This window comes from Acanthochromis polyacanthus, chromosome 14 (assembly GCF_021347895.1).
Source record: "Acanthochromis polyacanthus isolate Apoly-LR-REF ecotype Palm Island chromosome 14, KAUST_Apoly_ChrSc, whole genome shotgun sequence".
Taxonomy (NCBI): domain Eukaryota; kingdom Metazoa; phylum Chordata; class Actinopteri; family Pomacentridae; genus Acanthochromis; species Acanthochromis polyacanthus.
Genome location: NC_067126.1, coordinates 26126943 through 26144610, shown reverse-complemented (window position 1 = coordinate 26144610; position 17668 = coordinate 26126943). Strand labels below are relative to the sequence as shown.

The 17668-nt window shown below is 39.2% G+C and overlaps 1 protein-coding gene across 2 annotated transcripts; it reads left to right on the top strand.

Moving 5' to 3' along the window:
- The first annotated feature begins 670 nt into the window (after positions 1-670).
- LOC110964392 (high-affinity choline transporter 1-like) lies at positions 671-12311 on the top strand. Of its 2 annotated transcripts, XM_022213105.2 has the most exons (9): positions 671-974; positions 2365-2615; positions 2921-3034; positions 3714-3869; positions 4023-4171; positions 4551-4694; positions 4937-5090; positions 6827-7044; positions 7648-12311. In XM_022213105.2, the coding sequence occupies exons 2-9, from the start codon at positions 2432-2434 to the stop codon at positions 8293-8295; spliced, it is 1767 nt and encodes a 588-aa protein (XP_022068797.1). In that variant the 5' UTR covers positions 671-974; positions 2365-2431; the 3' UTR covers positions 8296-12311. The 2 variants fall into 2 exon arrangements, with proteins under 2 accessions (XP_022068797.1, XP_022068798.1); XM_022213106.2 differs by having other exon boundaries at positions 671-2615.
- Positions 12312-17668: the final 5357 nt, after the last annotated feature.

Sequence of the window (17668 nt, the reverse complement as noted above, 5' to 3'; positions counted from 1 at the left end):
TTTTAAAAAATGATTTCAATGTTTGTGAGTTGCTTCAGCACGGCTCCAAGAAACTCCTTCCATACATTCCAGGTGAGTAGTCCAAAAAATGATGTAGTTTTAGGGGATTCTCCCTCCTTCACTGCTGCTTACAGCTGTGGTTTGAATGTGGGTTATATGAGGCGACAGCCTGTACCAGCCAAATGTGTAGCATCTTGAGAAAATATCCAAATATTGCCTCCCATATGGTGAACTAAATCGACCAAAATGTTGCCCCATGAGTCACCACTCAGTTTGCTGCCTCCTTATGACTTTGCTGCTTCTCCCTTATTGACTATTTATACAAACTGATTTGAACAGTGTGTTGATAAAATACAAGAACTTTAGAGCGGACTGATGCTCTTGGAAGAAAAAGATCAGATGTATGGGCAAGGTGAGCCATACAATGAAAAAGGAATCGCGCACTCCTAACATTACCAACAAACAAAACAAGCGTTTGCAGTATAAATACGTCGCCTCATTCATTGAGCAGAGCGGGGACCTGCACAAGCTCGTGAATCAGGCCTGAAATGTAACCTGACAACGTAAAGGTTTCATCCATTGCCAATGTGATATTATGATATTGGAAAGCTTTTCCGGAGAGGCTGTGCGTCATGCCACTCTCTATTAGGTGCTATTTTCGTCCTGCCCTGGAAGACATTCATCCACCATCTACCCACCCTGACAGCACCCAATAAACCCACCACTCCCATTCATCTCCACCCCTCCACCCTCTCCCCCTCCCGCGCTCTGTCCCTCTCTCCCCGGCTCTTGCCGACGAGCATTTGTGACTTAAAAAACAACATAGGTGAATTGTGTCTGGTCGTTCAGGGGGATTACAGAGTGTTACAGTCATATTTTACCAACACAAAATTAGTCTTTCACACTTTTTAAAAGATCCCCTTTTGAAGGCCCTGCTCCTGTGATCTATTTGGACCAGTTTCTCCAAGGGAAAGGTAAGACGACCAGTTTTGGAGATGATTTTCTTTAACTATTATGTGATGTAACTGCATTTGATACAGTGACAGATGATTTAAAGGGAGATCAATAATGCAATAGTGGTCTCTTGGAACCGTGGTCTCAGCGAAAACCTGAGGTTTGATTTTAGCGATGCAGCACTTTGTACATTAAACCCATCTGCATCTGTTTCAGGTTTCTGTCCTTTAGCGGTTGGCAGGTTTTTTTGACGGTGCGTCTCGCTTGGAAAGCATAAAATGGACTTTTGCGCACGGTAGCTCTACAAGAATCAAAAGCATGTCGGTCCAAAAATTTATTTTCGTTTTAAGCAACAGAGAATAATGTGATAATTTTCAGGTATAGGCGATATAAACTGGCGCAGTAATTGGAGTAAACTGTGACATTTGGAAAGCAGCAAGGCGCGCGTAAAACGTGCCCAACTGTACCGAAAGCCAGACAACAAGTGTACCGCTATTAATATGTGAACTCTTCGATTAATACCTTTCAGTCTACTTTTGTATTTTTGTTACAACACATGATGGAGTGCCGCTGTCGTTGGTTTTCCTCTGCTATGTGCGTCAGTTGGAGACGCTGAGGTATGTCCGTGGTTTTCGTAGCATTTACAGAACACTTCGAAAAAATTATCGTCTATGGTCGCAGTATTTTCATCAAGCAGAAATGTGCAAATAGTTGATTGTATGTTTTACGTTGCATGTACTGGTTGCATGGACTTTATCCTACTTTTGCAATCCCTTTAAGTGGAAGCAAAGAAAACACACTGAACTCAGAAACACGCTCTGTTTGAAATGTAATTTGAAAATAAAATGGTTGTTTTCTTAAAGTGTACTTTACAGAATATTGTTTTAGACTGCTTCTTACAATTTCGCCTATGAATATTTCATCTTTGAGGTTTGACTTGGAAAAATCAAGGTTTCGTTTTGCAAGGTTTTACGTACAAAAGTCTTGGTAGAACTTTGGTGAATTAACATCTTGAAGTTGTTAGATATTTGTGATAAGCGTGAAGTGCACCTGTGCTTAAAACATCAAATCTGAAAGCATTGGGCATCAATTGGATATATTGTACAAGGTGTGGTCACTATCAACATTAAACCATGAAGAGATAAATGTAGTTGCTCTGAAAAAAATCGTTATCACAAAAAAATGTGTGGATTGTAATGTGTTGATCATCATCAGTATTATTGCTTTATATACGTATTAATTATTTTCCATGCAATACAGATGCTGTGAGGTCACGCTCAGTCTGGACTTAGACACATTTTGATTTTTAAAAAATGGTGTTGCATGAGATGGGGCTTTTGTATACTCATTATCCCTGATGAAAGACAAAACATTTCCTAAAAATATGTTTCTTCCTTTGTTTTATCAAAGTTCTCTCCATGAGTTTCCAGTCTGCGCGCAGTAGCACTTGATCTCGGCAGAGGCGGACGAAAGGAAGATGGCCATCCACGCCGAGGGTCTCGTGGCTATTGTGCTTTTCTATGTCTTGATTCTGTTTGTGGGGATCTGGGCCGCGTGGAAGAATAAGAACTCTGGAGTTGGCGATGGAGGAGACCGGAGCGAGAGTATCATGGTCGGGGGAAGGGACATTGGACTGTTCGTTGGTGGATTCACAATGACAGGTCAGCTGGTGAATTATTGAGTCTTTGGTGTGTGAGTGTGTGTGTCTGTGTTGGTGGCTGTTTAACGCGTGCCGTGTGCGCATTTTGTCACATTTTGGTATCCTATGAGGTCAAAAAAGATCATAAATTCCTTCAGTAACGCCTTTTACGCACGGACAGGACAGTGTTCACTACCACAGCTTTGAGCAATACACTCAATGCATTTCATACATCTTGAAGTGCTTATATATATATATATTTTTTTTTTTAAAGTCAATATCTTTTGTTTTATCACAAACCTAAGTGCTTTTTCTCTCTTTGTTCAGCCACCTGGGTGGGTGGGGGCTACATCAATGGGACTGCAGAATATGTCTACCTGCCAGACTACGGCCTCGCCTGGGCACAGGCACCCTTTGGTTACGCTCTCAGCCTCGTAGTAGGTAAGAAGAAGTTTTAATGTATATTCTTTCATTACAATGTAAAACGCATGAGCACAAAAATAACCACATCACGGTTGGAATGCAAAAGGAACGGTAAATTAGGCATTGAGGAATCAAACCAGTAATTGTGCATGTTCTGGGTCATTTACTACAATTACCTATAGATGAATGAGCCTTTCCTACTTGCAATACAGCAATTCATTTCCATTCACTTGACTGTGTAGTGGCAGGTAGGAAGAACTGTTACAATTTATTGCATTAATTATCATGTCTGCTTTTATTTATGTCACGTTGTTGTGTGATGGTGCAGTATTGACTATTTCAGATCAATCTGCACCTGCAACTGTTATACCACACAATAATAACATGAATAAATAACTGACAAAAAACACATTGAACACTGACATTCAGTGCAGTGGACTGAAACTGAAACCAGTTTGTAGTCTGAAATGCTATTTCATGGACTTAGTTAAATGCATGTAAATACATGTGTATGATGAAACAGTGTAACAAAAACATGCAGAAGCAGGCCTATAGAGAAATTCAGTAGGGTTGATGTATTGTATTCCAGCACCAGAAGGACGCTTTTTGTCAAGTTAATATATTTGTATATTTTTCTTTCTGAAATGATCTCTCACTGCAACTCATCTGCCTTACACTGATGTCTGACATCCCTTAGGTGGCCTTTTCTTTGCCAAACCCATGCGGTCACGTGGATACGTCACCATGCTGGATCCCTTCCAGAATCTGTATGGAAAAAGAATGGGCGGGCTGCTCTTCATCCCGGCACTTATGGGAGAAATCTTCTGGTCTGCAGCCATTTTATCTGCCTTGGGTATGTGATCATTGGCTGGAATTTCTCCAGTGTCACCAGCTTCATATATAATCTATACTTTAAATGCCTTATATGTCTAAACTCGTCTTGAGCACCAAATCAAGGCTTCAGTGTAGTTGCCACCTCTTTCTGATTGATTGTATTGCCATACAGGTGCCACTCTGAGTGTGATCGTGGACATAAACATCAACATGTCAGTGGTGATCTCAGCACTAATAGCTATCTTCTACACCCTTGTTGGAGGACTTTACTCTGTCGCTTACACAGATGTGGTTCAACTCTTCTGTATCTTTCTGGGCTTGGTGAGTTTGCGATTAACATCTACACGGTTGGCAGTTGTAGAAAAGATGATGAATGGCTGCACTGGACAAAATGCAATAAAATGAAGTAAGGGTTCATGCTGATCTTCAAGTGATTTTTGATTATATTTATGCCACAAAGCTGAAAAGATATCTATATATACATATAAAAATGAGGAGAAAATGCATGAAATTCTATTATGTAAACAAAATATCTGAAGACAAGAGTAAACAATGTGTGAAAGTATTTGGACCACAAGATAGAATTTCATTCCAATGTCATTGCCATCAAATTTGAATGTGGAAAGATTTTTTTTTTAATTCACTAAGTAATTGGTATGTTTAAGTGATTTTTGCATCCTGATTGCCTCCTCTCCATCAGTGGATCAGTGTGCCTTTTGCGCTGTCCAATCCTGCCGTGTCAGACATCAGTGTTTCAGCCAAGAAAGCAATCTATCAGTCTCCCTGGCTGGGGAAGATTGAGCCTAAAGACAAATGGCTCTGGGCAGACAACTTCTTATTGCTGGTAAGCTACAGCTGTGAACAAAATCATCATCATGAGACAGTAAAATACTGGACAGTAAATTCCCAACACATTTTGGTTCCAGTCAAACTGTCACAGTTGCAGGCATGGTGTATGTGACGCATTTCAGCAAAGACACAGTTCAGCTGTTTTGTTCGTTTGAGATACAGACTAGCGTTATTTAGACTGCTGACTGTGATGCGCTGGTTTGGAGTCTGTATTTACTGTGGTGTTTCCGTTTCTAGATGTTGGGGGGGATTCCCTGGCAGGTCTATTTTCAACGGGTTCTTTCTGCCTCTTCAGCTACCTACGCTCAGGTCCTTTCCTTCCTTGCTGCCTTTGGTTGCTTGGTCATGGCCGTCCCATCGGTCCTCATAGGAGCTATAGGGGCTTCCACTGGTAAATAAACCCACAAGTACACACACATGGCCCTGGCACTCACATCCAAATAATAATTAGATGTCCATAATTTGAGTCTGCCACAAGTTGCTCAGGATATAATAACAGATCTTCTTACACAGTGTACACAAGTATAGCTCATGATTTAATAGATTTTAATATAGATGCAGTTGGATTATTTACATCCAGATTTGAGGTCTACAAAGACAACAAAAAGCTGACGGATCACAGAGTATACAGTATTAATCGTGCTTTATACACAAACATTGTTGCCTAGATTGCAGCTGTTAAATCTGATTGCACAGATGAACTCACATATCAGATCTGTGAATGATGAGCATACACACTGATTGAGCGCTTAATGAAACATCACAAGACAATCGAAACATCCAGCAAGCTGATCCTTTATTCAAACAGGAAAGTGTGATCAAAGAGGGCGCCGTGCCTTCGTGGGTTATTTACAGCCCAGCAGCTTTATTTCATCAGATGTGTAAATGCAGATGCATACAGTGTCTGGAGGGTAAACAGCAGACGGATCTTGTCACGACAGGCAGAGGAGAGAGCCATCAGACCGTGCCGATTTAGTGAATATTACATCTGAAGAGGAGCTAATTAATCTGGTCCTTCTGAAGCTGTTTCATGTATAACCAGGACTAATCAACCGCTGCTTATGAATATCCAGGGACAGGAAGGAAAAACACAGATTGTGTACTTCTGCAGGAGGAAGAGCGGGGTGAAAAAATAGACAGAAAGATAAAAGGATATCAGAGGAAGAGAGAAAAGCAGGAAGAAATGACTCAGAGTTCTGTTGGTCAACATGACGACCACTGGATGTAAACTTCTGCAGCTTTTTGTTCAGCATAATTACAGTAATGTCTTTTTGAGTGACTGTTCAACAGTCACTCAAAAAGACATTACTGTAATGAGAACAGTCACTGTTCTCATACCATTGAGATTTTACTTCAAAAAGTGAGTCATGGCTTATTGAATGCTGGATTGATAGAGCAGCTGCTTCAAATCAGTATTTTACATTTTTGTAGTATTTCCATATTAATTAAACAAAATTGCAAGTACAGCATTCAGTGTGTTCTTCAGAAAAAAATTGTGCTTACATGAGCACATACTTTAATGTTTTTTTTCATTCAGCTCAGCCTGTCTTATGAGAATGAATGGCTCCCTGCTGATTGCTCATTATCAATGAAATGACCATCAATCAAATTTGCAATTAAACTGCAATTAATCTAAATAATGTTTTATTTCATGCTTATTCATTTTCATATTTCAGTGAGTCATTGGCAAACCAATGTAGTAACTGCTGTTAATATTACATGGATGTCAGATTTTCAATCAGTATCCATTCTTTTTAGTATTCTTGTTATTGCTGTGGCTTTCCTTTTTTTATTTTGACCAAAAGAACAGCGCAGGATTGGAAATCTGTGCTGTGTTTCACCACAGAGATGTCTGAAACCCCTTTCTTTCTCAGAAACTAAAACATTTCTTTTTGTCTGAAAAGCCAAGGAATCAGTACCAAAAACTCGAATGTACTGATCAGTCCTTATATTCATCTTACTTTGAAACATGTCCTGAGTGCGGCCTGTTCGACTTTAGTTATGTTGGGTTAAGTCTAATTTGTCAAGCAGATTACTTTGATATTTGGGTGATTGGTTCAAAGGGGTGAAAAAATAAGCTGTAACTTTTACATTCTTTAGAACTTTGCCTCCCATTTTCTTTTTCAGACTGGAACCAAACCACTTACGGTTCCCTTCCTCCAAAGGATAAGGATGAATCAGACATGATCCTTCCCATAGTGCTCCAGCACCTCTGCCCTCCCTACGTCTCTTTCTTCGGTCTGGGGGCAGTGTCGGCTGCGGTCATGTCATCAGCGGACTCATCCATACTCTCAGCCAGCTCCATGTTTGCCAGGAACATCTATCAGCTCGCCTTTCGCCAGTCGGTAAGAGAGTCAGTGTTATTACCAACACCAATTGGCCCAGTTTGAGGCCACGGTTGCAAGCATCGTTCAACTGATCAATAAATCAATTTTATCGTGATTCCATTATAACAACAGCACAAATCAAATCTGCTGTCTACAGTATTTGTTAAACACACTAAACTGAACTCAAAAGTTCAGGCATCATTCAACAAGTCTAGACTCAAAGACACTGAAGAATAGAAATCTTTAATAATTTCAGTTATGGACAAACCTACATTTTCTAGATAATGAAGATCTTTTTTGGGCACTTTTCCTTTAGCATCTTCATAGGTGTGATATGTGGTTTGGAGTAAAATGTGTTAGCCATTGTTGAAGGTTGAAGTGGTTTCAATACAGATCATATTAGCTGATCATAGCTCTGACTAGCATATGTTAGCATGCCACTATGCTAATTAGGGATGGTGACAATGGTGAACTGTACACTTAAGTAGTACCTAAGTAAGCACTTTTGTACCTACATTTTTATTTTTTGCTTTCATTTGACATTTTGTGTTACTCCGCCTTGTCTTCTCCACATTTGACACCTGTGTCTTCACTCTGTTATGTTTTTCTTCTCTCCTCCAGGCCTCAGATGCTGAGATTGTTTGGGTGATGCGCCTCACCATCTTTGTATTTGGAGCTCTGGCTACTGCTATGGCATTGTTAACAGGATCAGTATACGGTCTGTGGTACCTGAGCTCTGACTTGGTCTACGTTATCATTTTCCCCCAGCTGCTCAGTGTGTTATTCGTCAAGGGCACCAATACTTATGGTTCTGTGGCTGGTTACATCTTTGGTCTTTTGCTGCGCATTGGTGGAGGGGAGCCCTACCTCAAACTCCCTCCATTCATCTACTACCCAGGCTGGGTGACCCAAGAGAAGATCCACCACCTCACTGGAGATGTAGAGTACTTTATCATGCAGAGGTTCCCCTTCAAATCTATGTCCATGGTGGCATCCTTCCTGGCAAATGTGGTCTTTTCTTATCTGACAAAGTACCTATTTGAAAGCGGTATGCTGTCCCACAAGTACGACTTCCTGAATGCTGTGGTGTCCAGGCATAGCAAGGAGATCATGGACAAGACTACACTGGTAAGCAACCATGATAACATAATTCTTTCAGAGATGGCTCCTGTCAGGCAGACCCTGGGACTTGCTGGGACCTTCACCAATGTCGAGGCCCTCAGTGATGACGGGGCGTCTAGTCCAGAGGCTTTTCATGCTGACAACTAGTTAACAAAGGCACAAAGAAAACTAGAACCAAGGAATGTGAAGAAGAAGGAATAGTCAAAGAGGCGTCAACATTCTTCAGGAAACTTGCTACTGCCACACTGGGAGCCAAAATCAACTGAAATCTGCTGTGGCTCTCAAGTGACTCCACAAGTTTTGTTTTAGGATGGTGAGGAGGTGCTTCCTTCTTTTTTGAGATTCCTTGTCGAGAAACGGGAGACAAACTGAGTCTTAATCATCTGTGCAAAGCGTATCATACTTGTGTTTTCTTATCATGACTCCGTGAATCTACAGCCACTACAGCCATTTTAATTTAAGTGCTGCTTCAGCGATCGGAGGAAATGGACATACAGCGGGCCTAAGTCTACATGGATCAGGAGAATAGTGCAATATCAAACCAAGGAACTGTGTACTGTCTACAAAGCATCTTTTTCAGACTTTGAGTTTTAAATTTGCATAGCGTAAATTTATTGATAGAGCAATAATATTTTTAGGATCTACTTTGTACAGATAAGTACATTATAATGAATTTGCAGGTTACAGTCTTTGGTTTTCACTTGAAGAAAAGCAGATTTTTGCATTCTGAGTTTTGTGTATCCACCTTGCTCTTAATCTTCCTCATGCAGTCACCAATTCCAGACACAGTAGATGTTAAATTGAAAACTACACACCTCCACCATGAGATTAGCAAAACCCTTGACTTGCCAAACAGAGGAAAACCCCTGATAATTGATATTGGATGATTAAACAAAATCCCAGACTGAATTCAGTAACAAGATTTTTGTAACATTCACTGCCAACATTTATCAGATTAATTATTCCTACCCTATTCACAAATTGCAACTCCAGTGTGGCTGTTGTATCATCAAGATTAAACCAAACAAAATTGATTCTTGGGCTCCACGTTGGCAACGCAACAAGCTGAGAACACAAAAATGAGGACAGCATGGCAAACGTGTGAGTAAAATAAAAAGATTGTGTAAACATTGAGCAGATATGGAGCAACGTTTGCATTCATTTGAAATTGTGCATCCATCTGATTACGATAAGTCCAGTAGGCAATTTCTTTTAGCACTCCTTTGGTCTCCGCCGGTTCCTGGGGGAACTATCCTGTTCTTTAGCTACTAAATGCTCATACTTAAGTTGCCATGAATTTTGGCAGGTAGTGTACAGTAGCTTTATCAGGGGTTTCCAGTCCTCATTCATGAAAGTTGCTGAGATAGTTGTGGTGAGAGAGTAAAGTTGTCAGAAAACCATTTGCCAAACTTCCAAAACAATGCTGTGTGCTGGACTAAATATACTTGCTGGATTTCAGTGTAAAAGGCTATATTTTTATCAGCTAAAAACTCAGAAAAGAGCTGTTAAAATGTACAATGGAACTGACACAGTGCCAAGAATTCCTCGATGGTTCTGCCTCTTGTACGAAATTGTAATGTTAAGATAGCACCGTTGACAAGACAAACCAGTTAAGCTTGAGTGTTCAGTTCTGTTTGATTTCATTTCGACATCCTTGGTCTATGACACAGTTATAGTTCAGTCAAACTAACTGACAGAGTTGTTCAGGGGATTTCGGTCCGCGTGTTTGGTGTGCACCAAGGTTCAGCTGGCAGCATTCACACTTGTTTAAATAAACCCCATAATCAAAGCAAGAGTTCAAACCTGAGTGTGAACGCACCCTAAGTCTCCTTGTAGAGCAGGAAGGAGCTGCAGAGTTGGGTGATAATTATCTGTAGTCATTGTTCTTTAATCAAATGTTTGATACAAATATCGATCAGAGCATCTTAAGGAAAGGTGTTGCTTAAAGTTAAACATATTGTGTTATCATGAGCTTTTGCCACTGAAGGTTTGCACTGAATGAAGTATATGTACTGAAGAACTGTGTTGGATGAATGAAATCTCATAGGGACTTCAGCTTTTATGACACACCACCCTGATGTAGTTGAGTTTAAATATCCAATACAAACAAACCATAGATTTTCTTAGACTTTCAAAAGTTTTTCTTTATGTTTGTTGTGTACCTTCCAGGCAGCCATTTGCTTCCATTTATTTCCAAGCAATATGGATGTCAATGGATGCAATCTTTGTTTCTGTCAAACTCAAGGTGGCAAAATATCTTCAGATTACTGCACTTTTACAACTACATTACAACTTAATTACTCTGACAACAATGAAAGCACCCATGACTTTCGTTTGGCAAGCAGGTTTCACAAAAGAATGGAAACTAATAGCTGCCTGCAATACATAGGAACTATGAAAAATCTAGAATATAGAGAACATGACAGGAAGCTTTGAAAGTGATCAGTGCAGAACGTGGTATGTCAATGATATCTTGGTCCTTTAGCATGATCTAATAGAAGCTATTTTGAAATATGTCTGTGTGTATGTGTGTGTTTGTGTCTATGATGGTTTGTTTGCTCATCCTAAAGCTGTATTGACTGGCCAGCCACAGCAGGTTAGCGGAGACAGGAAATGATTGTTCCTCCCAGGATGGTGTTAGTAGCACTGGCCATTATTGATCCGGTCCCCAGTCGATTAGCCCTCAGGACATTTGATTAATGCTGCACAGAGTTTCCAAATGATGGTTTATAAGGGTTTGTTACAGTGTGTTATACACAGAGATGAAAGTTGAACTGTTGTTACTGACTGAGCACCATCATACATTTTCCAACATTAGTTCTTAGACTGTCACACGTCTGAGTGTGGAAACTACCAGACACACTGCTGCCCTGCATTAGGAAAATCAAGTAAAGGAGTTGTCACTTTATACTGTGATTTTTGGCATTGTTAAGTGTTACTATTGTCCAGTTGACTTCATCGTGTTTATCTCTCCTCAGCATTGTTGTGGTTTGTTGGTGTCTTTTTGAATCTATGGACTTGCCTTAAATCAAATGTCAGTGGTGGAAAAATGAGCAGGTTATGAACACAGTTGCAAAAGTGACAAATATTTTTTTGCTGTAAGATAAGGCTGGTAATATTTTAGATTCCATTTATTGTCAATAATTACTACCAATTAAGACCAAAACGAACAATGCTTTAATCTGTCTGTATTCTAAGAGTTCTATACCCTATCAACTGTGAACATGTTTGATATATTCCAGAAAATTTAAATCTTGGGAAGGTTATTAGAGTATGTGGTCTCATTTTCACAGTTTCAAGAAAATGTTATGAGTAAATGGTGCATTTGTTGTGGCCTTTTTCTTTCTGCTGATTAATACACATGTTGAGAATTCAGTGGGATGGCATAAGTAAGAAACCAAACCATAGTGTTGGCATTCTTTGTCAAAAAAAAGGGAGAATGTCATGAAATGGACCTATCTTTTGTATGTTTGCTCTCCTCTGTGGCTTCAGAGAGACTTGTTATAGGATCCTGTCATTCATGATTTTGGTCTTTTTTGGGGATTTGGTAACGATATGAAAAATCTAGAATAAATCTAACCGAAATCCTTAAATGAAGCAGCATGGCCTTGTAGTTAGTGTTTACCAGAGCTAGAGAGAGAAGGGGATTTGATCTATGTAGCCATATCTGCTAGGTACTGTAAGACACTAAATCCTGACCTGACCTGACCCTCCCCCGCTGTGGGATCGATGATATACCGCCAAAATTACTTAAGCTTCACACAGAACAGAATGACTGCTGGTCTGATAATATGCAAAGTGTTAGGCAACCTCACTGGAGTTAAATGTGAATGTAAACGTTCCTCCTTGTTGCAGTAGCTGAGTGTGTCATAGCCAAGGTTCATCCACCGACCTGAACACACACACAGAAAAGAATCAGTGTCGGCTGTTGCACTGACACATTTGTGGCTCTGTGTCGTAAATAACAATGATGCTGTATTTTTGTGTGATAAATGTATATACCAAAAAACAAAAACATAGGAACAAATTAGTCTACTTTTAAATGCAGCATTGGAAATGGTGTTTGTTGACAGTGAAATCACGGCTATTTATTTATTCATGCAGTGTCTATAAGAGTATAGTTGTAAACATGTGAGGTCAGTTGAATAAATTATATTAATTTAGCACAGTCCTGATTGGGTCTTCTTTCTCCATTTTTACAGACTTGCTTTGTCATGTATTCAATTTTACAGATTACTTTGTTACATGTGTTGCATGTGTGTGTATGCAATTGTATGACTTATCACGTGGGGACGTAGTTCTGTCTACACAGTCACGTTTTGGGGATTTGTCTCTTTTTAGACGGACAAAAAGCAATTTCACATCATGCAAGGTTTAAAGGGTAAAATGTTTGTAAAGTTAAAGGTTAGGGCACTGACTAGGATTAGGCAAGTACTAGTTATTGATGGGTTAAAGTACACTACCAATCAAAGGTTTGGACACACTTTGTCTTTCAATGGTTTTTCTTTAATTATTTTAAGCATTGTAGATTAATACTGACGCCATCACAACTATAGAAGAATACATATGGACATATGTTGTAAACAAAAAAAGTGTTAATCTTCAGTTTTAATCTGCAATGTCAAAAAATAATACAAATAAAGAGTAAAGAATGGGAAGGTGTGCCCAAACGTTCCACTGGTTATCTATATATCCGAGAAATGACTGTAAGTCAATGTACTGTCCTCCGAAGTGTTGAAAACACAACCATGTGTGTGTCTGTGCCTGTGTGTTTGTGTGTGAACAGACTACCAGAGGGTTTAATCTCGGGGTTGCCGCCTGCTTGGAAGCATCAATCAAAATGCCCACCTCAGAATCTTATAACTGCCAAAACTGTCAGGGCTGTCAATCTGGCTCTTTCACACACACACACACACACACACAAACATAAAGACACACACACAGACTTCCCAGCATGAATACACCAGTCTGACCCCTGACTGATAGAGGAAACCTTCATATTGCAATTTTCCTCACAGTACTGTACTCCACTTACCGAGTAGCACAGAAAAGGTTTCCAGGTGAGGGATATCTGTACATGTTTGGGAACAATTTCTCATCATTAAAACAAGTTTGGGAGTTTAAGTGATGACAGGACAGAAGTATACTGGCAGCCTTAAGGAATCGGAAATAAGAAAGTTCAGAAAAAACTTGAGTCATGTCCACAACTTTAGGTTTTGAGTCTAAATTGACTTATGTGGCACATTTCAAATTTTTCACAAGAACCACATAATAATAGCAATAAAAATAATAAGACATCAATAATTTATGTGTCCCCTTGTAGTAAAAGATCTCTATAATGACAAACCTCAACTTTCCTAAAAAAAAATCCCTTTTGTGAAAACCAAGTCTTTTATTAAACGTACATATAGTGTTTTACCATTATACACAGGAGAGATGGTTGCTGGAAATGGGTCTCTCTAAACGTATGTAGATACAGACATATAAAAATCAACCGTTTTCAGCTAGAATAGTCATTTATCACATTAACAATGTCTAGACTATATTTCTCAATTTAATGTTATCTTCATTTTTAAAAAAAGAGATTTTCTTTCAAAAACAAGGACATTTCTAACTGACCCCACACTTTGGAACATTGGTGTATAAGTTGAATGCGTTTCATGAAGTGACAGTGTTCTTCACACCCTTCAGCTTTTCAAGAGGAGCTCTGTATCTGATAAAACTCAGTGCTTTTAAAAATGTTCGGTGAAGTGTCAAATCAGATTTTCTTTTCTTGATTCTTGATTTTTTGTTTGTTTGTTTTTGCCAATAATGCGGTTTTGTGAGTCATAATGGTCCCATTTGGAGTCACATTTATACCAATGTGCATTTGAGCCTTCGTGAATTTAACTGAGACAGTCATGTTTCAGTCTCCAAAACATGTAAAGCTCTGAGTTTATCACGTGTGGACGTCACACGTCTCACTGTCAACACTTCATGTTGTGGGAATCATGCCTCCACACTGATACCTAACATCAACCTATTATTCTGTGTGTGGAGAGAAACTGAGGCATGTGAGCAGGTATTATAGTTATTAGTGTAAGTGTCAAGGAAAGGTGCCAGTGTGAGATGATTTGCCTGCAGGTGACACACATGAGATTGGTAGGATCTCTCCGAAGTTAAAAATCACTTACATTGTATATTGCACTTCCATTATAATCACACATTCAACAGCAATGGCATTAGTCCCTGGAACAAGAATCGAGGAATGATTCCCCTGTAAAGGCCTTGTATTAATCTATTTCTCAGTTTCCACCAAAGTCAAAATACACTGATGTACAGTATGTTCTATCTGAGGATGGGGTTGTATATCTATATATAAAATCAAGAATGGAACCAGTAATAAAAAGTAATACAGCAGTTTGAACAGACCAATTATAAAGCCACCTAAACACACACACACGCACATAGAAAAGGTCAAAGTGGCACATATTGCAATTTTCTTTCCAGCAACCAGCAAAATACAGGCTTTAGTGCTGAACTTTTCATCAGTCTCACCAAGAACATAATTGTATTATTATCCTGGAGTAATATATGCTTACCTTTTACTTAGAGAATATTTGAGCTACTAAAACATTGTCGTTCTACCACAGAAAAGTTGGCCATGTTTTATTTTTTTGTAGAAAAAACTGTAGGTATTTGATCAAATTATAAGCCCTCTCAAATACTTTGGGGACTGGCTTTTCTTCCACAACTCCTTGATTCTTTCAGTCTGAACATCCTACATTTCCTGATGGCAAAGACACAAATTACAGCACAAACAAATGCTTGACATTTTTCCTGTTGCATGGTGCCAACATTCAGCATTTCCATTTTGTATTCATGATAATGCACAATCAGCTAATGTTAGTGTGTCCAACTCAAGGAAAACCTGATGCAAAACAGCATCTTTTGCAAGACCATTACAGTCTTAATCAAAATTACTTCCAATTAAACCATAATTGTTCATTATTTGTTTAAAAAAAAATATTATATATTGATTGATTTTGTCAGTAAAAAAAATGTGCCAACAAACATAGTCAAGTTTAAATGAAAACTGAAATCAGTAAGTAAAACGACAATGGTCTGTTTTTTCTAGAGTGCAGCCCTTCATGTTTGATTCATTGCTGGCCCCTGCATAATCTTCTGAAAAACACATAAACTCTGACATTCATCATGTGTTTACCGCCGCAGTCCTCTAATTGAACTCCCAGATGATAAAGTGAGGGTTTAGCGTTTGAATTATTTCCGTCTCTCTCTTTGTATCTCTGTGTATCCATAGATGTATCTCCTTTAAACCTTCAGGCAAGCTGCAGGCTTCACAACTCAAACTTTATCCTTACTGAAGCTTCCTCTGTGTTTAACACAACAGACAATTCCCTGAACGTCATCAGTAACATGTATTTCACACATACACAGACAGACAAACACATTCAGCCCTGCAGCACAGCTCATGACTTATTCTCTCTAAAATGACAAAAAGTAAGGAAGGGAGCTTATTTGACAGCAAATTATTCTCTTAGACTCTAAATATATAATTATTTATTGAGCTAATATTGTTTAATGGGTTTGAGATGTTAATAACAGCTTTGATTAATTCCTGAGACAAGCTATATTTGTGCTTATAGACTCTTTGAACAAATGGTTGCTAGAAAACAGCCACGTACACTTTACACTACCCTCATGTCCATGTATATAGTACAAAATAATTGTTCTTGATTTGGAAAATAATGTAATGCACTATGCAGTAATGTCAGCCAGTCTCAGTACATTTGCTATAACATCTGAAATAAAGTAAGGTAAGAATCTAAAAGCCAACTACCATACCATATAATTAGTTACAGTATACCCTCCTATCCCTTCAGAGAGTCATGGTGGGGGCTGAAGCCGATCCCAGCTGACAATGGAGAAGAGGGAAGTACAATCTGGATCACCAGTCAGCAACTAGGCTCTGAAAGCCAGCTGTATTTTTTAAAAAGTTTTATTTGAACTTTCGTAAAAGGATAACTTAAATATGTTTTACTTCATGCTGACTCTGGGATCTTCTCAGTTTTAGTGCTGTTGGGATAAGTAAATCATGGAATTGAGAGGCCACAGCAGCATCCTGGGCTGCCTCTTTCTGCTCTTCATATGTTTTTATAAAAATATTCAAGCTCCCTTGAAAGTTTTCAACATTAAATTATATAGGATATAGTTTCGCTCTTTGAAAAGAAATTACATAAAATTAGTCCTTTATTCATTCTTCAAAACAAAAAATAAATGATTTCTAAAGTAATCACCTCCTTCAAGTCAGTATTTCATAGGACAACCTTTTAAAGTCAGCCACAAATTTTCATTTCGATTGAGGTTTCGGCTCTGACTCAACCAGTCCAGAACATTCACTTGTCCTTAAACCTTATGTGTGCGGCGTTGGCTGTATGCTTTGGGTCATTGTGTTACTGGAAAACAAATCTTCTCCCAAGGGACAGTTATCTTGCAGATTGCATCAGGTTGTCCTCCAGGATTTCCCTTTACATCCCGGGGAGCCGGGACGCCAACCAGGGATCTTCTAGCTGCAAGGCGAAACCGCTAACCACCAATCTACTGTGCAGCCCTGTGAATACTTATGCAGTCACTTATTTTATAATGTCTATTTCAATGGTTTGACATTATTTTCTAGACATCAATTTTTAATTTGACATCAGGCACATCCTGTAAGTTTTTTTAACCTTGTTAACATGTACTTATGTAGCACCTTTTCACCACAGCTACGTTCTTCAAAGCTTTTTGAAATGTATTTTTCATTCACTCATTCACATAAACTCACATGCCAGTAGAGCAGAGCTGCCATTCAAGGTACTTGCATGCCATCAGGAACACCTCGGGGTTCAGTGTGTTGCACAGGTACACTTCAGCACATGGAGGGGCTGGGATCGAGTTGCCAACCTTGTGATTGGTGGACTTGCTCTACCACATGAGCCATCGCCATGTGTTCACTGAAATGCAGCCTCATTTCTAAGAGGAGACAAATGTCTCAAAATGTCCCCCATCAAAGATTTTTGTTCTACAGCACACTGATGGGTTTCATATCTGTTTATCTCTGAATATTCTGTTCATTTTGAGACACTTCATGGCTGAATGCTATGCACAAGTGGACACATCTTCATCTTCAAAATTGCCAAGAAATTTGTCTTTAGATGTAACCTCACAATGAGGCAACTGTAGCTCATTATGCCAGTGCTACAGCCAAGGAGCTGTAGCTTGTCTGCAGATGTTCCAAAATGCTGCGACACATCTTCTAACAAGAGCCAAGTATAGGTAGTACATTACTCCAGATCTGGCCTCTCTGCACCAGCTACCAGAGGAGTTTAGAATTTAGCTGATGAGATAATTGTCTTACATCAGCAAACCTGTACCTATTCCATGTGCCAACATCTTGATTTAAGATGAACGGAAGCTTTTGCCATCTCCGTCCCTATACTCTGGATAGTCTCCCTCTTATCATGAAATTCTCCAGTTCAAC